At 49.7% G+C, this 26075-nt stretch overlaps 1 protein-coding gene and 1 non-coding gene across 2 annotated transcripts in view; both read left to right on the plus strand.

Annotated features, from left to right (window-relative positions):
* SMAD3 (SMAD family member 3) overlaps positions 1-26075 on the plus strand; it is a 96545-nt gene that overhangs the window by 65803 nt on the left and 4667 nt on the right. The window contains exons 2-8 of the mRNA XM_015405559.1: positions 9635-9828; positions 10823-10957; positions 12527-12601; positions 16514-16564; positions 18178-18390; positions 22160-22297; positions 25040-25184. Coding sequence (XP_015261045.1) covers positions 9635-9828; positions 10823-10957; positions 12527-12601; positions 16514-16564; positions 18178-18390; positions 22160-22297; positions 25040-25184 — 951 coding nt within the window. The remainder of the gene's footprint in view (positions 1-9634; positions 9829-10822; positions 10958-12526; positions 12602-16513; positions 16565-18177; positions 18391-22159; positions 22298-25039; positions 25185-26075) is intronic.
* TRNAD-GUC lies at positions 14963-15034 on the plus strand. The gene has a single exon. It is a non-coding gene; the product is annotated as a tRNA-Asp (tRNA).

The raw sequence follows: 26075 nt of genomic DNA on the forward strand, positions 1-26075 counted from the left end.
GAGGGGGGGGCAACAGTTGGAGGGGCTTCTGGTATCCTGGCCCCACTGGTGGACCTTCTGATGGCCCCTGGTATTTTTGGCCCCTGTGTGACAGAGTGTTGGACTGGTTGGGCCATTGGCCTGATCCAACATGGGCTTCTCCTATGTTCTTAATCCTTGACATTTCCATCTAAAAGGGCCAGGCAGGAGGTGATGTGAAAGACCTCTGCCTGAGACTCTGGAGTCTGAATAGACAATACCGCTGCCAGTAGACAATACTGCTGCCAGTCTGAACAGACAATACCGACCTTGATGGACTAAGAGTCTGATACAGTGTAAGGCAGACTTATGGCACATCCTGCACTCATTAGCAGGGTCAGTTCATTGCTTTCTGCACCTAGTCTTCAAGGTTAGAATAGGCATGGGAGGTGAAATTGAGTGATGAAGACTGGGGTGGGTGATACTTGTGATACTTTTATTTATTTAGCCCGCCTGTTTGCGTAGTGTAGTGGTTAGGAGCGCAGACTCTAATCTGGGAGCACCTGGCTTGATTCCCCGCTCCTCCACATGCAGCTGCTGGTGTGACCTTGGGTCAGTCACACGTTCTCTCGGAGCTGTTCTCTCACAAGCAGTTTTGGAAAGCGCTCTCTCAGCCCCCCCTCCCTCACAGGGTGTCTGTTGTGGGGAGGGGAAGGGAAAGGAGATTTTAAGCCACTGTGAGACTCCAAGTGAAGGGCTGGGTATACATCTAATCTCCTCCTCCTCTTCTTCTTCTTCTTCTTCATCATCATCATCATCATCCCAACCTTCCTTCAAGGAGCTTGGGGTGATGTACATGGTTTCCCCTCCCCTCCATTTTCTCCTCACAACAACCCTGTGAGGTGGGATAAAGAATGACTGGGCCAGGATCATCCAATGAGCTTCCATGGCGGTGTGTAGATATGAACCTGTGTCTCCCAGGTCGTCGTCCTAATTCTAAGACTTGGACTGTCCAGGGGTCATTTCCTGCAGGAGCGCATAGGAGCGGAGCTCCGGCAGTAAAGAGCCGAGGGGGCGGCCACATGCAACAAGCCCCACCCCCTGCTCCCAGCAGCCCTCAGTCAGAGCAAGAAGCAGCCAGGGAAGTTGCAGAGCCCCCTCCCCCAGCCCCAAACAGTCCAGTGGCACCTTTAAGACCAAGTTTTATTCAGGCACAAGCTCTCCCTCCTCTATGAGGACAGATCTGCATGTCCCCCCCCCAATACGCTAGCCATCCAAAACAGTCCAGTGGAGCCTGAGCGCTGGGTGTTGCCTTCTGACACACTTCCGGTGATGTCAGGGGGTGTGGCATATGTAAATAGGTTATGCTAATGAGCTCCTGCACCTCTTTTTCTACAAAATGACCCCTGGGACTGTCTATGTATGCAGGGAGGAAAAAACACGGATGGTGGGGTCCAGAGATGGCCTTCAGACTGAGGGTCCCATCTGTCCAAAAAAAAAAAAACTCCTTAGTTCCCTACAGACAGAAACTGTGCTGGACCAAAACCTGGGTCCTGGGATTTAACTGGAATACACAGGGAAGAAGAAAGGAGGAGGGAGTTCGTGTGAGCCCACTCACAGTTTTTTAGCCTCCAGCTCACACATTTTTTTGCTCAGCTCAGGAAGGAGGGCCCCCCAGAGCAAACTAATTTCTACATTAGCCAAATCGCTTGCTTACAACTTTCATGCCCGTCGCTCACAAAGTAGAACTTTTGCTCAGAAGACTCCACAGCTTAGAGGGAGCATGGCTCACCTGTAGCCTGAATTGGAACAATCCCACTCTCCTGTCTCAGGATTCGACCCCTTCCCTTGGCTGCATAAGTAGGAGGCTGGTCCTGGTAAAACATGAGACTCGTGAGGACCAGGGGTAGGATCCCTTGTAGGGCTGGACACTGGGAGAAACCATAGAGGAGCAGCCAAAGTCCCAGAGGGACCCAGAGCGGCTTACGTTGTTCCCCTCTCCTCCATTTTATCCTCACAACAACCCTGTGAGGTAGGTTAAGGCTGAGACACTGTGACTGGCCCAAGGTCCCCCAGCCAGCTTCCATGGCAGGAGTGGGGATTCGAACCTGGGGCTCCCAGACCCTAGCCTGACACTCTTAACCCCACTGTGCCACACTGGCCGTCGCTGGCTTTAGCTTTCTTTTCCTTCCACCTTGCAGGGTTTAATCCTTTTCTGGCTTTTATTTTTCAGCGCGTGTGCCAGAAGAAGCGCTTTTCAAAGAAACGTTCTGTTTAAGAAATTATCTTTGAAAAAAGGCGACTGTTTTATTGTTGCTATACTGGGACGCTTCGGAACGTTTTCTTTTCAAATGCCATTCGACCACGTCCCTCGTGGGGCCAGCTGCTGTGGTCGGGAGGCCGTTCCTCTCCTCTTTATTTTTATCCCATTCCCCCCCCTCCCCTCCTCCGGTTGTTATTAATGGTGATACTTGCGTGAAAATTGGGTCGGCTTGATTCCGCCTTGGCTGCTTCACTCTTCCGTGCGCGTGCGAGAAAGATGGCATTTCCATGCCAGCAGTGCGGCTTATAAAATCGTTCCTCTCAGATGATTTCAGTTTGTTGATGAAATGTCAAAAAGACCTGGTAAGACTCTCGATGCAAAGCTCTCTGTAGCCGTGGTCAGTGTTCCCTCTAAGCTGAGTTAGTGTGAGCGAGAGCTCAGTTTTTTAGCCTCCGGCTCACACATTTTTGTCTGGAGGGCTCCAGAGCAAACTAATTTATACAGCAGCCAAATCACTCACTCAGAACTTTAATGCTAGCAACTCACAAAGGAGAATTTTTGCTCACAAGACTCCACAGCTTAGAGGGAACATTGGCCGTGGTATCAATAAAAACAAGTTGTTAATAATAACAACAACTTATGATGATGATGATGATGATGATGATGATGATGATGATGATGAATTGTCACAGTCAGAGACTTGATTGATAAATGGTGTTTTGCAATTCGAGATCTAGCCAGGTTCTTGGGAACTGCAGCTGTATCTTCGCAGGATCCGTGCTGTTCCGAGCAACACTGTCTTCTGGAGCTGAGCTAGTGTTATCTCAGTGCCCAGAATGTCCACGTTTTTCTTGAGACTTCTAGGTACTGCTCCAAGGGCTCCAGTAACACAATGGTCATCTTCTTCTCCCAGAGGTGCTCTAACTCTATGAGTAGGTCCTGGTATTTCGTGGTCTTCTCCTGTCATTTCTTTTCAGTTTTGCTATAAACATTGATATCTCGTCTTTCCTCATGGTTCGAGACGGCTTTCGATAGTAATTGAAAACGTTTCCAGTTAAACCCAAGAACAAAACAGCGAATCCCAAATGTCTCCCTCCTTTCCCACCTCTTAAAAATATGTCTGCCCAATTAAAGCCCCCGGCAAACAGACAGGCCTTGTAGCGCCTCCGGAAGATCTTCAAGGAGGGGTCCCCCCTCCCATCTTCGGGGAGCTCCTTCCACAGAGCCGGAGGCAGGATGGAGAAGACCTTGGCTCTGTCAGTACCAGACGGGCCACCCTACGTGGCTGGGATAGCTGACAGAGTGCTGCCTGACCACCGTAGTTGGGGCAAAGGAGGCAGTCCTTGAAATATGTGGGTTGCAGGTCGTGAAGGAAGTCAGAGGTCATAACCAGCAATGCGATTGTGCAGAATGTGGGATGCACATGAGGGAGGCCCAGATTCAAATCCATGCTCAGCCACAAAGTTGTCTTTTCTCTCAGCCTGACCTACCGCACAGGGTTGTTAGGTTGAATGGGTGGCGGGACTCCTGAGTTCTGAGGAGGAAGGGCGGGTTAAACATATGTAATAGATCTGGAGGGATAGGACGGGAGAGGCCTTTCCTCCAGAGATGAGAGTCAGTCCTACCGTGAGGCAAGATTTGGGGTTGGATCCAATGCAGAAATTCTCACTGGCTCCAGGGCAGGGGTGTCAAACATGCGGCCCAGGGGCCGGATCAGGCCCCCGGAGGGCTTCCATCAGGCCCCCAGCGAAACTGGCCGTCTCCTGCTTCCAGTTCTGTTGCTGCTGCATCATAGCTTGCTTCGCCAGACTCTCTCATTCGCTCAGCCATTTCTTGTTTTCCCCTGAGTCCTAGACTCAGAACTCTGAGCATGAGATTTCTGTGGTGAATGTCAATGAATCAAAAGTAGGTTTGCAGTTTACAGATACACACCTGAACAGCATACTCAAGACTGCAACAGCACAGACGTTTTGATGCAGTAATTCAGAGCAAGAAGTGTCAGTTACCAGATACTGTTAAATAAACAAAATATTGTAAGAGTGCTCATGTTTGAAGCATGTTTTTATTTTGAGAGAAAAAAATATCTTTGTGTTTGTGTCCTTTATAAAGTTTATATCTCCGCTACCTCGTATGACACACATGGCCCAGTCCAGCGAGTTCTCATTTATGTCAGATCTGGCCCTCATAACAAATGAGTTCGACAGCTCTGCTCTATGGCATTTGAGCCAATGGAAACACAGGTAAAAGACCGTGGGAGCTGCTTCCTTGCTACTTATTGTATCCCCATTTGTGTTTCTGCTGGTACAAGGCTTTGTGCAGCTAATTGCCGGCCCCTATAATATATAGGGAGAAACTGCGAGGCATTGCGTGAAATCTTGCGGAGCTGTACTAAGTCCCTTTGTGTTTCAGCTGGCACATTGCTGGATCCAGACCTTGGGGCACTGTTGAAAGCCACCAGCAAGGCTAGATCCAGGGGATCTCTGTTGGCTGGGGATCAGTTGTAAAAACAAGCCAGTGCTCCCTCTGGGCTGTGGCGTTTTGTGAGCAAACATTCTACTTTGTGAGCTCCCGGCATTAAAGTTGTGAGCAGGTGATTTGGCTACTGCATAAATCAGTTTGCTCTGGAGCCATCCCTTCCTGAGATAAGACAAAGATGTGTGAGCCGGAGGGTAAAAAACGGTGAGCTAGCTCACACTCACTCAGCTTAGAGGGAACACTGCTCCAGGCCCCACCTGGAGGCTGGCAACCCTGCCCCACATTCTGGAAAAAAGAAGAGGAGATTGGATTTATACCCTGCCCTTCACTCAGAGTCTCGGAGCGGCTTACAAACTCCTTTCCCATCCCCTCCCCACAACAGAAACCCTGCGAGGCGGGTGGGGCTGAGAGAGCTCTTTCGAGGACTGCTCCTGAGAGAACAGCTCTGAGGGAATTTGTGACTGTCCCAAGGTCATCCAGCAGCTGCAAGTGGAGGAGTGGGGAATCAAACCCAGTTCTCCCAGATTAGAGTCCGCGCACTTCACCACGACACCAAACTGGGAATTCTTGATTTTTGCAAGCAGCTGTATTACCTGTGCTGCCTCACACAGTTAACTTTGGAAAGGGCCTTACTCAGGCCAGCCTTCTGCCCCGTGTTTGTGGAACGATGTTTTCTCTCTCGGCTTTCCTTCTCGGCTGGCGCTGAGTCACAAAGAAGGAAGTCTGAGCTATAAAACTCACTGACTCTGCTCGGCCTGCCCTTTTCACCTCCAGGGAGACACGCGATAGCCGCCCTCAGCCTCACGAGCACCCTTTGCGGCAAACCCGGAGGGTGGCTCGGGCAAAGGGAGACGAGCGAGTCCTTTCTGTGGCTCGGGGCATGTGAGGAGGGGGGCCTGCCCAAACCTCTCCCACATGGACCATGGGGTTGGTGCACAGGAAATGAATCATCCCACGACTTGCTCATTAGCAGCACGATAGAGGTCAGAGAAAACCGGAGGGCGGACAAGCCCCAGAGGGGGTTGGTCTGGAGTCGCAAGAAGAGCCAGTTTTGCTGACGAGACAGAAGTTTGTTGAGAGTTTGTTCTCTCTCTCTCTCTCTCTCTCTCTCTCTCTCTCTCTCTCTCTCTCTCGGGTAGCCATCAGAATTGTAATAAATCCTGCAGGGCCCTCATCTCACTCGGGAGCTCATAGAAACCTTCACCTTGTCTGTGGGTGGCCTAGTTTTGCTATTTTCATGACTGGCATGACTTTATTGTGAGAAACAGTGTCTCTAGTCAGGAAATCTTTTAAATTGCAATAGTTATTTTTTCCAAAACACGATGCACTTGCTCATAGTATATAAATATTTCATAAGACCAAAATACTTAATGTATGCAGGTTTAGATCCCAACCTTGTGAGCTGCTGTATGGGTAACTAACAGGGTCGAAGCATGGCAGGAGAATGGGTACATTTTACTGGGGTCCTGAAGGGGATAGCACAGGCTGCAAACCCTTTGCTATGATTTGTGTCATTTCAGAAATAAAACCAAGTTTTAATTGAATCATGACACTGTATGCATGGAGGGGAACTGGGGCAGAAGAGGTAGTGTGTTTACCAGTTTGTACTGGCTCGGAGAAATGATGCTTGGGCTCCATTAAGCAACTGTATCATATTAGGTGCCACGATTCCCATGCCTCTGGTATGTCATGACTTTTGGTCAATCAAATGACTTGAAATGTTGCTCCATTGAATGTTGGAAGCTAAGCAATGTTGGCCCTGGTTAGTATTTGTAAGGCAGTCCACCAAGGAAGTCTAGGTCACTCACTCCGCAGAGGCAGGCAGTGGAAAACCATTTCTGAGCATCTCTTGCCTTGCAAAGCCTGTGGGGGGTCACCTCTTAAGTCAGCTGCAGCTGGATGATACTTTCCACCACGACCAGCCACGTTGGCCGGCAATAGAAAAGCAGGGTTTGGGTCCAGGAGCACTTTAAAGGCCAGCGAGAGCCCCGTTTCAAGAAGATCCCCGCCCCCAGGAACCTTCTGCACGCAGAGGAAGTGCTCGGCCACAAAGCCACGTGCTTTCCTCCTTGGGTCTCTTCACGTGGAGGTTCCCCCGCAGCTTGGGTGGGAAGGCCTGGGACGTTTGGTTTCAGTTTGTTTTCTGCAGTCTTCTTTCCTGCCAGAGGAAATGGCGTTGACAGTGGTGGAGAAGGTGGGCCAGCAACGGGCCCTTTTGTTAGATGCTCAAGCACCAAGAAGGGGGTGTTGCCAGTCGGCTGTGGGTGGGGCAAAGCCATCCAAGCGGGCATGGGTTCCATGATCCAGTGTTCCCTCTAAGCTGAGTTGGTGTGAGCTAGCTCACAGTTTTTTAGCCTCCGGCTCACACACTGTCGTCTTCGCTCAGGGAGGAGGGCTCCAGTCCAGAGCAAACTAACTTGTGCAGAAGCCGAATCACCTACCTGCTCACAACTTTAATGCTGGTAGCTCACAAAGTAGAATTTTTGGCTCAGAGGACTCCACAGCTCCACAGATCATTGCCCCAGAGCAAACTAATTTATGCAGTAGCCCAATCGCTCGCTCACAGCTTTAATGCCAGTCGCTCACAAAGTGGAATTTTTGCTCACATGCAGTGTTCCCTCTAAGCTGAGTTAGTGTGAGCTAGCTCACAGTTCTTTAGCCTCCGGCTCACACATTTTTGTCTCAGCTCAGAAAAGATGGCTCCAGAGCAGACTAATTTATGCAGGAGCCAAATCGCTGGCTCATAACGTTAATGCCAGTCGCTCACAAAGTAGATTTTTTGCTCACAAGACGCCACAGCTTAGAGGGAGCCTGTGTTCCATCGCAGGACTTTTGAAATGGCAGATAAGGAAACAGAATGGTTGGGCCGTTGAGTTCACTGAAAGCTGTGGGTTGTGTTTACAGTGGCTCTGACCCCTGGGGGAACTGTCGGCACAGGTGGGAAAGTTCTGCCTAGAGAGGGGTGTGCTCTTTGGCGTGTGAACATTCTGCAGCTGCCTTGGGACAGAGCGTTTCCTGTGCTCTGTCGCAATAATTTTGAACCCCCCTTTGAGTGACTAAGTTCGACAACAGCGGAATACGTTTAAGACGTTCTCGGTAGCCACACACATGGGCTTGAGAATGTTGTTCCCTCCCGTTGTTGCCCATTGGCTTTTCAGTTGAGAGACGGCCTTCTCTGTTGTTTGATGCGTCTTTCATACCTGAGCCGCTTTCGGGAAAAGACGTTTCGGGTTACCTGCGTCACTGCAATCCTGCGACAGGCAAGCAGCAGAAAAGAGCCAAACACACTGCATTGGCCTGACTCGTCATTCTTTTCGGTGAAGCCGAATCAATAATGTAGTGGAAGTTTCGGCCCAGATGAATCACTTATGAAGATCCCGCTTTTATGAGTTGGTCTCCTTCCCTTTCCTCGCATTCTAAGATGCAAAAGGAGTAGAGGTTATCCTTCTTTTTCAATGTCGACAGTTAATTCATTCCACTGTCCAGAGAGTGACATTTACATTTTAAATTGGCGAAGAGGAGGTGATATCCATGTGAATGTAAGCTGAGAATAAAGACTTTCCATTTCTTCCTGGCTGCGTCCACCTTTTTCTCCATCCTTTTTGTCTGTCAGCCAAAACACTGAATAGTTTTTAAAAGTAATGGGTTTTTTTTTAATGGAATTCAGATAGATCCATAGAGTAGAGGCCCATCAGTGCTACAAGCCATGGTCCTTGAAGGGAACCTCCATGTTTAGAGGCAGTTAACCTCTGAATATGGGTGCTGGCTGGGATGCAGCGTTCGGGGAAGGCCTCAGCCTCTCTGCCCTGTTTTGTGGGGCCTCCAAAGCAACTGGTTGGTCAGCAGGTGTGAAAGAGCATACTGAACTAGATGGACCCCTGGTCTGATCCAGCCGGGCTCATCTGTCATTCCACAGACTGTGCAAAAACAGATATGTTCAGGGTGATGTTTATACAAAGGGGTTAGAACCATAGTATAATGGAGGAGGAGATTGGATTTATACCGCGCCCTTCACTCAGAGTCTCAGAGCGGCTTACAAACTCCTTTCCCTTCCCCTCCCCACAACAGACACCCTGTGAGGTGGGTGGGGCTGTGAGAGCTCTTGAGAGAATAGCTCTGAGAGAACTATGGCTTGCCCAAGGTCATCCAGCAGCTGCATGTGGAGGCGTGGGGAATCGAACCTGGTTCTCCCAGATTAGAGTCCACACACTTCGCCACTACACCAAACTGGAACAGCTCAGGAGGGTGCTTTTTATAAGGAAACAGGATTGTAGTCTATTGCAGTGTTCACGGCCAGTAGCGCTTTGCTTTCACTGCATTTCTGTGTCCCTTTGTAAGCTGCTTTCCACATTACGGTGCATGGGACAGTTTTTGGTTTGCGCTGTTTTATAGTTTTGTCATCCTGGCACGACTGCATGGCTGAGCGGAGGTCTTCTGCTGTCTGGTGGAATTGTTCCTCTCTATTTTGTAGCCCGCCTTGCGTCTCAGAGAGAAAGGTGGACGACGTAAATGAAATGAAACAGAAATAAATTATGAAGCGGCTTTGATGGGGTTTTTTAGCAGCACAAGCAGCCAGTCTTGATGAAATTACACCGTGAAACTGTTAGATTCAGGTCCGGTAGGATGTTAGAGATCAACGAGAATTTCAGGGGATAAGCTCTCGAGAGTCTGGGCGCTGTACACCCTGAAACACTTGTGGGTCTCTACGATGTTACCAGACTCGAATCTGCTCTTCCGCAGAACGGCCCAGCTGCCCTTTGGACCTGCGAAACCGCTGGCCAATATTTTAAAAGCATTTCTACAGATATTTGAATAACCAGCGGATGGCTGCCATAGACCATTGTATTTTAAGTGATCGCAAACCGCCTTTTATTAAAGCGCAGGAGCAAAGTTGAGAGCCCTTCGTCTTTACCTTCCTCTTCCTCCCGCCCCACGCAGATCGCTGGATGGCCGACTGCAGGTCTCCCACCGGAAGGGCCTCCCGCACGTGATCTACTGCCGGCTGTGGCGATGGCCGGATCTTCATAGCCACCACGAGCTGCGCGCCATGGAGATGTGCGAGTACGCCTTCAACATGAAGAAGGACGAAGTCTGCGTGAATCCGTACCACTATCAGAGAGTGGAGACTCCAGGTACTGTGGGCTGCTGGGATGGTCTTGGACGGGGGCTGGCGAACACCGGCGATCCTTGCTGGGAAAGGGAAGCTGTAGAACGGAATGGCTGGTGGGGAGGGTTGCCAGCCTCCAGGTGGGGCCTGGAGATCTCCTAGAATTACAACTCAGCCCCAGACAACACCGATCAGTTCCCCTGGAGAAAAATGGCTGCTTTGGAAGGTGGACTTTGGAAGGCATTATACCCCACTGAGTTCTCTCCTCTCCCTAAGCCGTCCCCTTCCTGGGGTCCCCCCCCTAGAGATGTAAAATTTCCGGAAATTTTGAAGCTCGGGAAAAAATCCGTTTTTTTCCGGGGAGAACGGAAATTTTCGGAAGAAATGAAAAAAATGCTACATTTGCATTTCTTTTGTCTTTTCCAGATTGAAAGTCATTCTGTTACTTTAGGAACATAAAATATGACTATGGACATTTTTACTTGACTTGGCTTGAAATGATCACAACTAGCATATTAAAAATATAGTGTATCCAGACAATTATTACAAACAGAATACCAACCCAGATGCAAAAACAAAACTGAAACCTTTTTCTTTGCTTCTGACAATAGCACCTCCTAAAGGAAGAAATGCATCTTGTTCTTGCATTGGAGAGTTCACTTTGTAACCTAGGACTTGCTTGTCCTCAGTGCACAGAAATTAGATCAGTCTGATACCATGTATATATATTTTAGAAATGATTTGGAAAATATCTGAACACCTTGTCTTAAAATATTTTATTCATCATGTTAAAATAAAACGTTCCATAGTCAAAAAAAAATTCTTTTCTTTTTTCAATTTTTTCGAATTTTTCCGTTTCCCCCCCGGGCCTTCACATAGTTCCCCTCCCCCCCCCCCCCACTCCGAAACTTAGTTTCCCAACCTGGAGTCGGCAGCCATGCTGTTAGGGGTTGTGGTGTCGAGGCCTGCTGCTGACGTTCTGGGCGCGGTCGTCTCTTCCTTTCTTTCCCTCTCTCCAGTTTTGCCTCCAGTTTTGGTACCGAGACACACAGAAATCCCGGCCGAGTTCCCCCCACTGGACGATTACAGCCACTCAATTCCGGAGAACACTAATTTCCCAGCTGGCATCGAGCCACAGAGCAACTACATTCCAGGTACGGCAAACGTTTTCCCCGGACCTTTAGGGTGGGGTGGGAATCACAGATGGGAACCGTTTAGGCTAAATGGGGAAAGGCTATTTTTGCCAGTTTGGTGTCGTGGTGAAGTGCGCGGACTCTAACCTGGGAGAACCGGGTTTGATTCCCCACTCCTCCACTTGCAGCTGCTGGATGGCCTTGGGCAAGCCGTAGTTCTGATCAGAGCTGTTCTTGAAAAAGAGCCGTTTCTGTCAAGAGCTCTCTCTTATAAGGATGGATTCCATTGAGAGCCAGTTTGGTGTCGTGGTTAAGTGTGCATGCTCTTATCTGGGAGAACCGGGTTTGATTCCCCACTCCTCCACTTGCACCTGGCTGGATGACCTTGGGCAAGCCGTAGTTCTGATCAGAGCTGTTCTCTCAAGAGCAGTTTCTGTCAGAGCTCTCTCAGCCTCACCTCCCTCACAGGGTGTCTGTTGTGGGGAGGGGGAGGGAAAGGAGATTGTAAGCCGCTCTGAGACTCCGAGTGACAGGTGGAGCATAAATCCAATCTCTTCTCTTCTTCTTCTTAAGCCCTTTGGAGAGTTAGAAGTTTGGGGAGGGGCTGTGGCTCAGTGGTAGAGCATCCGCTTGGCATCTGCACGGTTCAGCCTCTGGCATCTCCCAAGTAAAAGGATTAGGCAGCTGACATAAGAGAACATAAGAACATAAGAGAAGCCATGTTGGATTGGGTCACTGGCCCATCCAGTCCAACACTTTGTGTCACACAGTGGCCAAAACCCAGGTGCCATCAGGAGGTCCAGCAGTGGGGCCGGGATACTAGAAGCCCTCCCACTGTTGCCCCCCTCCCAGCACCAAGAATACAGCCACAGATCGAGTGCTTCATCTCTACCTTGTGGCTAGTAGGCACTGATGGACATCTGTGCCATATGTTTATCAATTAAGAACAGAGGAGAAGCCATGTTGGATCAGGCCAATGGTCCAGCCAGTCCAACACTCTGTGTCACACAGTGGCCAAAATCCAGGTGCCAGCAGGAGGTCCACCAGCGGGGCCAGAACTCCAGAAGCCCTCCCACTGTTGCCCCTCCCAAGCACCAAGTATACAGAACACCACTGCCCCAGACAGAATGCTCCATCTATATCTTACAGCTAATATCCACTGATGGACGTCTGCTCCATAAGTCTATCCAATCCCCTCTTGGAGTTGTCCGTGCCTGTAGCTGCCACCACTTCCTGCGGCAGCGAGTTCCACACGTTAATCACTCTGTGGTTGAAGAAGTGCTTCCTTTTCTCTGTCTGAAGCCCTACTGCTCAGCAACTTTATGGAGTGCCAAAGAGTTCTTGGCACGGTGAGAAAGGGAGAGAAGTCTTTCTTCCTCTACCTGCTCTATCCCATGCATAATTTTGCATAAGATGTGAAAAAGCTCCGCCGGAGACCCTGGAGAGCCGCTGACCTTGACTGACCAGTGCTCTGATCCAGCAGAAGGCAGCTTTGTGTTTTCATTCAACAAGGATGTGTCGGTAATTCCTAAGGCCTTGCGTTTTACTCGGGCTTTTGTGTTCACGCGCGTCCTTTCCCGTTGTTCACAGAGACCCCCCCGCCTGGCTACCTGAGCGAGGATGGCGAAACCAGCGACCATCAGATGAACCACAGCATGGATGCAGGTAGAGAGCACGCACGATGGCTTTGCGGCGGCATTGGAATTGTGTCGGTTGCACTTCGGGTAGACGGGCCGCCTGCCCAGAGCGAGGGGCCTCGTGGGTTAGCCCACTCCTGTGGTCCTTGATCTGCCCCTCCTTCACTAGCTCAGATCTTGCATTTCCGTTTGCCCGTCTCTTCATTCTGTTGCAGCTAACCGGGGGGGGGGGGGGCCCAAAGCAACACAAAGACCAATGTTCCCTCTAAGCTGAGTTAGTGTGAGCTAGCTCACAGTTTTTTAGCCTCTGGCTCACACATTTTTGTCTTAGCTCAGGAAGGATGGGGCTCCAGAGCAAACTGATTTATGCAGCAGCCAAATTACTCACTCACAACTTTAGTGCCAGGAGCTCACAAAGTAGAATTTTTGCTCACAAGACTCCACAGCTTAGATGGAACATTGACGGTGACCCATCTTGATCTGTCTGAAAAAGAGAGCGGTGGCTCACAGCAGCTCCTCCCCTGCCACACATTTTGTTAGTCTTGAAGGTGCTCCTGGATGCTGGCTCTTTTCGACTGCTACAGATACACTAACATGGGGACCAGTGTTCCCTCTAAGCTGAGTTAATGTGAGCTAGCTCACAGTTTTTTTGCCTCTGGCTCACACATTTCTGTCTCGGCTCAGGGAGGAGGGCTCCAGAGCAAACTAACCTATGCAGTGGCCAAATCCCTCGCTCACAACTTGAATGCCAGGAGCTCACAAAAGTAGGATTTTTGCTCACAAGACTCCACAGCTTCGATCTGCCTGAAGAAGTGAGCCGTGACTCACAAAAGCTCCTCCCCTGCCACACATTCTATTCATCTTTGAGGTGTTCCTGGATTCTTGCTCTTTTCTACTGCTACAGACTAACACGGCCACCCATCTCAGTCTGCCTGAAGAAGTGAGCCGTGACTCCCGAAAGCTCCTCCCCTGCCACAAATTCTGTTAGTCTTGAAGGTGCTCCTGGACGCCGGCTCTTTTCGACTGCTACAGATTTTATTTATTTATTTATTTATTGGTAAATTTATACCCTGCCCTCCCCAAATGGGCTCAGTGCGGCTAACAGAAGGGCACATATGCCAAAATCCAACAGGTAAAAACAGAATGAAACACACAATAAACATGGGGACCAGTGTTCCCTCTAAGCTGAGTTAGCGTGAGCTGGCTCACAGTTTTTTTAGCCTACGGCTCACACATTTTTGTCTCAGCTCAGGAGGGATGGCTCCAAAGCAAAGTAATTTATGCAGCAGCCAGGAGCTCACAAAGTAGGATTTTTGCTCACAAGACAGCTTCGAGGGAGCATTGATGGTGACCCATCTCGATCTATCTGAAGAAGTGAGCAGGGACTCACAAAAGCTCCTCCCCGGCCACAAATTTTGTTATTCTTTAAGGTGCTCCTGGACTCTCAGTCTCTTCTACTGTCACATTCTCGCTGTATCGGAAGAAGCGAGCCGTGACTCACGCAAGCTCCTCACCTGCCCCAAATTGTGTGAGTCTTTGAGGTGCTCCTGGACTCTGGCTCTAGAGCAAGAAGTGTTTCACAGGACCCCAAAATGGGAAAGCTTTCTCTGGCGCAAATCCTGCTTTGGATTGACTGTCTCCAAAGGCCTTACTTGGGGCAAAGAATGTATGTGGGATTCTAAAACGAGAAATGCCGAATTTACCATCTTTCACCATAATGATACAGGTGGAAGAAGGCTGGCGTGGGATTTTTGGTGGGCCCAATGCGCGGCCCTGGTTGGGAATACATTTTCAGCATGTGCAATTATTGGTCATGTGGTCAGCGTTTGGGGATATAATTTACTTGACTTTGCGTTGGCTTGGGAGGTATATCCACAGAGTGTCCCGTCGATGTGTAAAGCGGCACCGGTTCCCCCTCCCTTTTCTCTAACTCCAGGCATTCTCAGGCCTTTTAAAAACAGAAATGCTTATAAGATATTTTTTTTTTTTTAATTACAAAAATTATTCAAGGAGGTGAAAACCTCTTGCATGCACACTGGGGGTTCATTCATGTGCGGCTGATGCACAACAGGTAGCATTTTGAATCCTTTCTGAACAAGAAATGTTCTAAATGCCCAGACATGGTTTAATGAACTGTGTTAAAAGATGATGTGTGAATATTGCAATTATATACGCTAATTGTGTAGAAGTAATTGGCAGCTACTGAGAGAGGGAAGGGTAAACCGTATCACTGTTCTTTGTTTCTTCCTTGTCTCCTAAATTTTTCAACTTGCATAGTATAGCTCCTAGTTAAACAAAAAAGTATAGCAAGTTGCACAGGTAAACAGATGAAAGGCTTTCACTTAGCTGCAGTAAGAAGCTTGTCTTGGTCCTCTTGGGCTTTCAGGGAGGGGCTGTGGCTCAGTGGAAGAGCCTCTGCCTGTCACGCAGAAGGTCCCAGGTTCAAACCCCGGCATCTCCAGTTAAAAGGACCAGGCAGGAGGTGATGTGAAAGACCTCCAGCTGAGACCCTGGAGAGCTGTAAAGAGGGGCTGTGGCTCAGTGGGAGAGCCTCTGCCTGGCACTCAGAAGGTCCCAGGTTCAATCCCCGGCATCTCCAGTTAAAAGAGGGACGAGGCGGCAGTTGATGGGAAACACCTCTGCCTGAGACCCTGGAGAGCTGTAAGGAGGGACTGTGGCTCAGTGGAAGAGCCTCTGCCTGGCACGCAGAAGGTCCCAGGTTCAATCCCCGGCATCTCCAGTTAAAAGGACCAGGCAGGAGGTGATGTGAAAGACCTCAGCCTGAGACACTGGAGGTTCAGAAAGAGGGCTTGTGGCTCAGCAGTAGAACATGTGCTTGGAATGCAGAAGGTCCCAGGTTCAGTCACCTCCAGTTAAAAGGACCAGGCAGTAGGTGACGTGAAAGACCTCAGCCTGAGACCCCGGAGAGCTGTAAAGAGGGGCCGTGGCTCAGTGGAAGAGCCTCTGCCTGGCACGCAGAAGGTCCCAGGTCCAATCCCCGGCATCTCCAGTTAAAAGGACCAGGCAGCAGGTGATGTGAAAGACCTCCGCCTGAGACCCTGGAGAGCTGCTGCCAGTCTGAGTAGACAATACTGACTTTGATGGACCCCAGGCAGTTTCATATGCCCATGTATGGGGTGTGGGGGGGCATGGCTCAATGTTAGAGCCTGTGCTTGGCACGCAGAAGGTCCCAGGTTCAATCCCCGGCATCTCCGGTTAAAAAGGACCAGGCAGCAGGTGATGTGAAAGACCTCCACCTGAGACCCTGCCGAGAGAGCTGCTACCAGTCTGAGAAGATGATACCAACCTGGATGTACCAAGGGTCTGACTCCTTATAAAACAGTTCCGTGTGTGTGTTTGTTAGCTGTGTCTGTTTTGCACAGGAAACAGTAAGCCACACAAGAAGTCAAGCGGGGAAGCGTCATCTTTCTAACTGAGCCGTAGGGTGCCAAGCTTTGGGCCTGTGTACCAAGACAGCAAGATTGCCCAATGGGGGCTTGGGGGACGGCCCTCTGTGGAAGTCCCAGGATTGCCCAATGGGCTTTGGGCTTGGGGGACGGCCCTCTGTGGAAGTCCTTCTGCAGGGGGCCACAGTATCATGCCGGAGCAGGAGACAGACGGGGCGGCTTGCTTCAGTGGAGCTGGTGCCGGAGGAGTGCCTGAGCAGGAGACAGCTTGCTTCAGTGGAGCTGGTGCCGGAGGACTGGTGGAGTTCTTCTCCACGACGCTGAGATGCCAGCTCAGCCTGGGGACACACAGGGGAGGCTCTGGAAGAACCGCTGCTTCCCTGCCTCCACTTCCCAGCTGTAAAATGAACGTCCGTCCGGGATTCTTTGTGGGTGAATGAGATCAGTTTCTAAAATAATGTGGGATCTGTTCTGCTTCTCTCTTCTTCTCTCTCTCGGCTGGCCTAACTGTCTCTGCTTCTTGTCTTCTTCAGGCTCTCCGAACCTGTCCCCCAACCCGATGTCCCCGGCACACAACAATCTGGGTAAGGAGGGGCACCATTTGGGACTGATGCTGCCAGGAGATGCCCGATGGGCAGGTGGCGTCATTCCTAGGTCTGGGTGAGCCAGCTTCACAGAGGCGTTCCAGAAATACACGTGGGCGCAGAACACTGGCACTTGGCTCGTTCTGCATACTGCCGGTGTGCTCTCTCGCTCTCTGTGTTCGACACCCCTCTCGTGCCACAACTGGTGCTCAGAACCTTTGCAACTGAAGTTGCACACAGGATGAGAGCAGGACGCTGGAGTCCGCCAGGCTGGCGACAACCAGGGCCAGGGCCTTCTCAGTGGCGGCTCCGCACTGGTGGAACGAGCTCCCGGAAGAGAACCTTTTACAGTTCTGCAGGGGCTGAAAGACGGAGCTTTTCCACCAGGCTTTCAGTTATTTATTTATTTATTTATTATTTATATTTCTATCCCGCCCTCCCCGTAGGCTCAGGGCGGCTTACACGGCATATCGCCGAACCATATAATAAAACGATAACATTAAAAGTATTAAATAACATTAAATATTAAAACATCTTACATTCAAAACAATGTTTGGTGCTCCTTTCTTAAAGCAAGATGGTCGTCTCCTAAGAAGTCCCGTTCTTATCCAATGCACCCACATGGTGATGACCCTGTCCCTAAAGCTTGGGGCGAAGATGGTGTCATAGTGATGGCGGCTCCTATTCAAACGCCTGGTGGAAGAGCTCCGTCTTGCAGGCTCTGCGGAACTGTGCTAGGTCCCGCAGAGCCCTGATTCTCCTCTGGGAGCTCGTTCCACGAGATAGGAGCCGCCACCGAAAACGCCCTATTCCTGGTCGTAGCGAGTTTGATAACCCGGGGACCTGGCACATCCAATAGGTGCTGGGTCCCAGACCGTAGTGCTCTTGGGGGCACGTGTGGGGAAAGGCGGTCCCTCAGGTAGGCTGGTCCCTGGCCGCATGTTAGGAGCCGCATGTGACATCCGGGAAGAGACCCTGTGCCCTGGCTTTACCGTCTCTCGCCCGCCTCGCTAGGTAAATAAGGAACTCAACAGAGCATGTGGGAACATCATTACGACTGTCACCCGTGGAGTAGGGGTCAGTCTGAGATTACTGCTTGTGCACTTTGTTTGAAAACAGGACCAGCACTTTAGGAAAGTGGATTTATGGGTTTTAGGATAGCCGACCTGTTTTGGTATGATGAATTTTACGATGGATTTTAATTGTCCTCTGATGCATTTGCGTAACCCTGCCTTGGTAGGGAGGGCGGGGTATACATTGAATAGAATAAATAAATAAATAAATAATGTCGTGGCCTGCTAAGGAATTTTGCGACCGCATAGCTTATGGTAGCGATTGGCTGAGCTGCTATGATGTAATGAGATGTTCCAGCTGAGCCAATAGGATGTCTGCAAATGGTCCAGCTTCTGTGAAAGGGGGTAAGTGAAAGGTCATCTTCTGGCTAAGATAATTTCTCTCACAAGCCCTGCAACAGGAGGAGCCTTGTGGGGAAGTATTGAGATGCTGACTTCGGAAGGCTTTTTTAAAACCGATGGCCAAAGCGATGCAGGCAGAGGAAGCGATGCGGATTCTGCTTCACCCGACAGATCTTGTTGATTTTCTTCCCTCTGCAGACCTGCAGCCCGTCACTTACTGCGAGCCCGCCTTCTGGTGCTCCATCTCCTACTACGAGCTCAACCAGCGCGTTGGGGAGACGTTCCACGCTTCTCAGCCCTCAATGACCGTGGACGGCTTCACCGACCCTTCCAACTCGGAGCGCTTCTGCCTCGGCTTGCTGTCGAACGTGAACCGCAACGCGGCGGTAGAGCTCACCCGGAGGCACATCGGTACTGTGCAAGACAGCGGGGCAAGATTGGCTTGCTGTTCTTGAATATGAGCCCAATTACACTAGAGGGCTTGGATGGATTTCACGGTGCTTTCTATCTAGCTGTTAAGATGGTGATGCCAGCTACCCAGGGGCACAGTGACAAGCTAAAACAGCCCGGCGCCAGTGTTCCCTCTGAGTTAGTGTGAGCTAGCTCACAGTTCTTTAGCCTCCGGCTCACACATTTTTGTCCTAGCTCAGGAAGGACGGCTCCAGATCAAACTAATTTATGCAGTAATCAAATTGCTTGCTCACAACTTTAATGGCAGTAGCTCACAAAAAAGAATTCTTGCTCACAAGACTCCACAGCTTAGAGGGAACATTGCCGGCAGCCCCTGTTCAGCTTGCCCTTGAGGGGTGATGGCGGCATGGGAAGAGGCCAGGTCATCTCTACTGGTCAGGTCCAGGCGGAGAACAAATGTAAAAAAAACCAGTCGTGAGAGTCTGACCCACAGTTCAAGCAGTCAACAAGATGTGCAAAGAAAATGCTTTCTGTATATTATGGTCAACAGGCACTACAACACAATAAACAAATTCCTTCACATCATAAGAAAATCCTAGTGTGAAAATACATTATCAACGTCGTCTCCGGATTATATAACAACGTTTCAAGATTGGATCTTCCTCAGGAAATATTAGAGTAGTACAAAAGCTCTCATGCTCATAAAGTGCCTTACAAAAAAATTAGGAAAGATAATACATTCAGATGGGATGCTGATCTCAATGAGTATTCAGGCTCAAATACGCTGCTAAGCTTCTGATGGATCCCAGGCGTGATTATCTTTCCTGATTTTTTGTAAAGCACTTTATGAGCAAGAGAGCTTTTTTACTACTATAATATTTCCTGAGGAAGATCCAATCTTGAAACGTCGTTATATAATCCGGAGACGACGCTGATAATGTAGTTTCACACTAGGATTTTCTTATGATTTGATGGAATTTGTTTATTGTGTTGTAGTGCTTGTTGATCTGGTCCATGGGGTCGCAAAGAGTCGGACTCGACTGTGCGACTGAACAACAACAAAAAAGTGCTTGTTGACCATATTATACAGAAAGCATCTTCTTTGCAAGTTTGACTGCTTGATCTGTGGGTCAGACTCTCACGACTGTTTTCTTTACATTTGTTCTCAGGTCCAGGCTGAGCCACGCCTTGTGGCATTGCTGGCACCGTTGGGGCTTGGCTCTCCGCAACCTTTCCAGGCACCAGTCGCACCCGGCCTCTCTGCTTCTTCCGTCCTCCCCAGGACTGTCTTTCTCTCTCTCTCGCAGAGAGGCAGAAGGAGCCCTTCCATGGAGCAAAGCCAAGCCGGGAGGCGGCCCATCAGTTTCCCAAGCCCCCAGTCGGATTTCACAATGATAGCGAGTGCACAGTCTCAACAAGTCATAAGTATTAATATACATTCACATTAACAAGGCAAGACTCATATAATATACCATTCCAATCACACTGTCATGGAAGCCACAGTAAATCTCATATATACATGTTTGTCCAATATTCTTCAGGGAAGAGAAGAAACAGAGTGCTGTGATCAGTAAAGTGCTTCTTAGTAGACCGTTGTCATTTTTAGTCGTTAATACACAAGCTTCAAAGTGCTTTTGTAGATAAGACATACAAAATGTTTTATGCTTCTTGCTTTCAAGTAGTCACTGGCTTCCAAGTAGTTGTAGCCAAATATTTTCAAAGAGTAGACGTTAATGTGAATTATTTATTAATAATAATAATTATTTATTAACAATTATTAATGTGAATGAATGTTTATACTTATATGACTTGTTGAGATTGCACTCTTTATTGTTGTTGAAATTTATATTCTTGTTTATATCACGAGTCCCCCCCCGCCCCGTATTATAGAACTTGTGAGAGCCAGTTTGGTGTAGTGGTTAAGTGCGCTGACTCTAATCTGGGAGAGCCGGGTTTGATTCCCCACTCCTCCACATGCAGCTGCTGGTGTGACCTTGAGTCAGTTACAAGTTCTGTCAGAGCTGTTCTCTCAAGGGCAGTTCTCTCAGAGCTCTCTCAGCCCCACCGACCTCACAGGGTGTCTGTTGTGGGGAGGGGAAAAGAGATTGTAAGCAGCTCTGAGACTCCTTCGGGTAGTGAAGGGCGGGGTATAAATCCAATCTCCTCCTCCTCCTCCTCCTCTATTCCCGTGGTTCTCTCTTTATATTGTATTGAATCTCATAAGGGGCCTTGAAGAGTCCTTCTTCTTGCAGAGCTGACGCTGAATGCCCGTGACTTGCAGGAAGTTTCTGCCGGGAGGTGCCAGGGTGCCAAGCGGGAGTCCTATGTGAGATTGACACACACACACACACCCAGACTTGCCCCACTGTGGACAAGTGAGCCGGCTGCTGAGGCCACGGTGGGAGAAGCTTCCATCCTCCGTGGATCTTTCAGGCGGGCCACGGCTCGGGGTCTCCGGCGTGGTCACTGCTCGTTGTACTGCAGCCAGATTCATGAGATTTGGCCTCATTGAGAATTGTCAGCATTGCACTGACTTCAGCACTCTGTGGCCGGGCAGAGGCTTTGCTGAGGGCCTTCCAACCCCCTTGGGGAGCTTGGACAAGAGCCAGGTGGGGTGGGGGTGGCCCCGGCTCAGTGGCAGAGCATCTGCTTTGCACCCAGAAGGTCCCAAGTTCAGTCCCCGGCATCTCCAGTCAAAAAGACCAGGGGGTGTGAAGGGTCCCCACCCAAGACCTTGGGGAGCGGCTGCCAGTCTGAGTAGACGGTGCCCGCCTCGATGGACCGATGGTTTGATTCAGTACAAGGCAGCTTCACGTTCGTGGTTATGAACTCAACCCGTCCCGTTGACCCAGTTTGCAGGAGGCTGTTGTTCCTTGGCGGAAGCCTCGCTTTGCGTGCAGAAGGTCCCAGGTTCGATCTATAGCACCCCCAGTTAAAAATGAGCAGGCAGTTTTACCATATGTGGTGGACTTGTGATAAAGCGATTAAATATTGGGCAGATATACATAGTGAGATGCAAAAAATTTTGAAGTGTACCTTTAAGAAAGAACCAGAAGTATTACTTTTGGGACTTAAAATGGAAGAAGTGAATATGACTAAGAGAACTTTGATGTGGTATTTGATCACAGCAGCCAAAATGACTTTTGCTCAATCTTGGAAACGAGAAAAAGTACCTGAAATCTGGGAATGGATTAAAAAGTTGCTTTTTTATAGTTGAAATGGACAAATTGACAAGGAAATTGAACAATAAGGATCCAGAGGAGTTTATGGCTGATTGGATGGACTTTAAAGAATATCTGGAGAAAGACTGGGATGTGAAGAATAATCTATTTTGCTTTGATAACTTCTAAGAATAGAGAGGTAGACTCCGAAATAGCTGATATAGATAAGAGATATATTGATGAAACAGTTACTGAGTAATTTTAATTGTTGGTGTTTAGAGATAAGAAAACAAGAAGGAAAGGAGTAAGGTGAGGGGGTGGGATCATTGTGGGAAGCCAGAGCAGGGGGAGGGGGAAACCGAAAGGGGTATGTGACGAATAGACTGTTTAAATGTTGAACATGTTACAGTATTCCAATAATAAAAGTGTTTAATTAAAAAAAAAATGACCAGGCAGGAGGTGATGGGAATGACTTCAGCCCGAGACCCTGGAGAGCAGCTGCCAGTCAGATGGACCGAGGGTCTGATTCAGAAGAAGGCCACGCCATGTGTCTGTGAGTTCCACAGGCTTTGCGGGCCGAGCTGACGTCGGTGTCTTTTGTCTTCTAGGCAGAGGAGTGAGGCTGTATTACATTGGCGGGGAGGTGTTTGCCGAGTGCCTCAGCGACAGCGCCATTTTTGTCCAGTCTCCGAACTGCAACCAGCGCTACGGCTGGCACCCGGCCACTGTCTGCAAGATACCGCCAGGTACCTCTTCCTTCTTGCACGGCGCAGGTCTGTGTTTTGCAGAGTTCCTCCAGCCCAGGAAAAGTCCAGGTCTGCCGCTGTGCTGTTGTTGAGGCTGGGTATGGGGCTTCCATGGCAACCCCCGTGAGCAATGCTCTCTCTAAGCTGTGGAGTCCTGTGAGCAAAAATTCTACTCTGTGAGCTCCTGGCATTAAAGCTGTGAGGAGGTGCTCTGGCTATGGCATAAATTAGTTTGCTCTGGAGCCCTCCTTCCTGAGCTGAGACAAAACTCTGTGAGCTGGAGGCTAAAACTCTGTGAGCTGGCTCACACTAACTCAGCTTAGAGGGAACACTGCCCGTGCGCTTTTCCAGGAAAAGCAGAACAGAACGCAGGGCTCTGATTCTGGCGCCAGCAAGCAAGAAAACACAGACGCGCCGTTTGATCTGGTGTCGTGACGGTTCAGCATTTTATATGTGCGATCACACGGTCAACATCTGCGCACCGTCCCCAGCCATCGCTTTCCAGCTCAAACCCCCATTCCTATGTTCTTATGAAGGCCTCGGCCTCTGTGCCCAGTTGGCCCCTGTGTGAGACAGGAGGCTGGACTAGATGGACCCTCACTTGTCTGATCCAGCAGGATTATTCTTATGGTCTCTTTGTTGGCCCTCCACAGTAAGTGGTTGGCTGTTATGTGAAAGGGGATGCTGTACTAGATGGACCAGTGGTCAGATCCACCACGGCTCTTCTTATTAGCATTCTTATGTCTCCCAAATGACTCCCTAACAGTATCTGAAGAAGTGCGCAGGGACACGAAATCTTATACCCAGAATAAAACTATCTTGGTCTTAAAGGTGCCACTGGACTCGAACTTTGTTCTAGGGGGATCCCATTGAATCATAGAATGTTAGAGTTGGAAGGGACCTTGCAGGTCATCTAGTCCAACCCCCGGCACGTTGCAGGAGCACAGCCGAAAGAGAGCCCCACAACATACCCGAAAGACGGTCGTCCAGCCTCCGCTTGAAAACGTCCAGCGAAGGAGCCTCCACCACCTCCCGAATGTACAGGAAACTAATTATATGTCTGTAGAGGAAATTAACCATATATCTGGATATTAATATATCCAGAACTGTCCGATTTGGAGAATATTTTTTAGCCAGGGACTTCAGCTTCTCCTCTCTCCCCCTCACTGATCCTCTTGCTTTTGAAAAACACTTTCCTTTCCCCAAACGTGATCTGAAGTTTGTGCCCAGAAGGTTGTGGCCCAGGTAGCTGGAATCGACTCCGGGATTCATGTTCGGCGGTTTGCAGACTTTTAGGCCTCATCGCCCCCCTTGCCTGCATAGAGAGCAGACCCCCCCCCCAAAAAAAAAGACATCTCCAACTCTCCCATGGCGGGAGAATTGGACGGGGGTGGGTGTGCAGGAAGCGGGAGGGACAGAAGTTTGTCAGTCACTCAGGATCTTCTGCAACAAACTGTCCGGTTCCCTGGAATACGTGCACAAAACCACGGCCCTAAATACGTCCCAGGAAAGCCTAAATAGATTCTACGAGAGCTCTGGTGGTTTAGGCCGTACGGCTGCTCTTTTGGGGGCAGAAGGCGGCTCCCTTTGTTGAATTGCTGTGCAGTGGAATTGGAATTTTTTGCCGCGATGCGGGTGACTTTGAAGCAGCCACAGTAAAGGAAGATGCCAGTTTCAAGCTTTTCCTTTTCTGTCCAAAGAACGTCCTTTGCGTTTGGGGGACTTTTGATTCTGTTTGTGTGTGTGTAGTTGTGTTTGTACAAAAGGCATTCAAGCTCATGGAAGTCACACAGTGTGATGACTTACAACTCGTCTGTCGTAAGGCGGTGCCAGAGGGCAGAGCGCGCGGTGAAGAGCCATGCGCTGACCTTTGTTGCTCTCTCTCTCTCTCTTTGGCAGGCTGCAACTTGAAGATTTTTAACAACCAGGAGTTTGCAGCCCTCTTGGCACAGTCCGTGAACCAGGGCTTTGAGTACAAAGAACGTCCTTTGCGTTTGGGGGACTTTTGATTCTGTTTGTGTGTGTGTGTACAAAAGGCATTCAAGCTCATGTGATGATTTACAACTCGTCTGCAATGTTCCCTCTAAGCTCTGGAGTCTTGTGAGCAAAAATTCTCCTTCGTGAATGACTGGCATGAAACTTGTGAGCGAGGGATCTGCCTACTGCATCAGTTAGTTTGCTCTGGAGCCATCCTTCCTGAGCGAAGACAAAAATGTGTGAGAAGGTCGCCCTTCCAAGCACTTGCCAGAGTCGGCCCTGCTTAGCTTCCGAGATCTACCAAGACCGGGCTTGCCTGAGCTATGCAGGTCAGATCCTTTTGTCCAGAAACCCAGGAGAGGAGCCCGGCTCCTGCCTCTCCTCAAGCACTCCACCTCCCCATCTTGGGTCTTCCCCTTCCTTTCTCCCGCTGATCACTTTAACAGGGACACGTGGGAGAAGGTGCCCGCTGTGCCTACAGTGTGTGCGTGTGTGCGCTGGCTGGGGGACACTGCAGTCCAGTCGGCAACAAGGTCTGAAGCAATGTTGCCTCTAAGCTGTAGAGTCTTGTGAGCAAAAATTCTACTTTTTGAGCTACTAGCATTAAAGTTGTGAGCAAGCAATTTGGCTACTGCATAAATTAAGTTTGCTCTGGAGCCCTCCTTCCTGAGCTGAGACAAAAATGTGTGAGCCGGAGGCTAAAAAACTGTGAGCCAGCTCACACATGCGCTGACCTTTGTTGCTCTCTCTCTCTCTCTTTGGCAGGCTGCAACTTGAAGATTTTTAACAACCAGGAGTTTGCAGCCCTCTTGGCACAGTCCGTGAACCAGGGCTTTGAGGCCGTCTATCAGCTGACCCGAATGTGCACCATCCGAATGAGCTTTGTCAAGGGCTGGGGGGCGGAATACAGGTCAGATCCTTTTATATATATATTTGTGTACGTGTGTTTGTGTGTGTTTTGCGTGCTCGCCTGGAAGTCATGGTTGACTTCTGGCGACCCCTACTGGGGGGCTTGGAAGGTTTTCAGAGAGGCGGCTTGATTCGCCTGCCCCCGCCTCCCACCTCTGGTATTCCTTGAAGGTTGCCCTTCCAAGCACTTGCCAGAGTCGGCCCTGCTTAGCTTCCGAGATCTTCCAAGACCGGGCTTGCCTGGGATATCCAGGTCAGATCCTTTTGTCCAGAAACCCAGGAGAGGAGCCCGGCTCCTGCCTCTCCTCAAGCACTCCACCTACACATCTTGGGTCTTACCCTTCCTTTCTCCTGCTGATCACTTTAACAGTGACACGTGGGAGAAGGTGCCCGTTGTGCCTACAGTGTGTGCGTGTGTGCGCTGGCTGGGGGACACTGCAGTCCAGTCGGCAACAAGGTCTGCAGCAATGTTCCCTCTAAGCTGTAGAGTCTTGTGAGCAAAAATTCTACTTTTTGAGCTACTAGCTTTAAAGTTGTGAGCAAGCAATTTGGCTACTGCATAAATTAGTTTGCTCTGGAGCCCTCCTTCCTGAGCTGAGACAAAAATGTGGGAGCCGGAGGCTAAAAAACTGTGAGCTAGCTCACACTAACTCAGCTTAGAGGGAACACTGGTCTGCAGTGTCCACACCCTCTCCCCACCCAGAGTCCAAATGGGGATAGGGCAAGGGGCTGGGGGGGTCTTCTGGGACTTGGCTCATTCGGGGGTCATCCCTCTGCCGTGGCGCGCCTTGAATCCTCGGTATGTTTAGAGACCTTTGGGAGGATCCGGAGAATGTGATTTGTCCATAACTGCCATTCCTCTCCGGAGCAGTGCTCCCTCTAAGCTGTGGAG

This window comes from Gekko japonicus, unplaced genomic scaffold (assembly GCF_001447785.1).
Source record: "Gekko japonicus isolate JY-2015 unplaced genomic scaffold, Gekko_japonicus_V1.1 scaffold2706, whole genome shotgun sequence".
In the NCBI taxonomy this organism is placed as follows: domain Eukaryota; kingdom Metazoa; phylum Chordata; class Lepidosauria; order Squamata; family Gekkonidae; genus Gekko; species Gekko japonicus.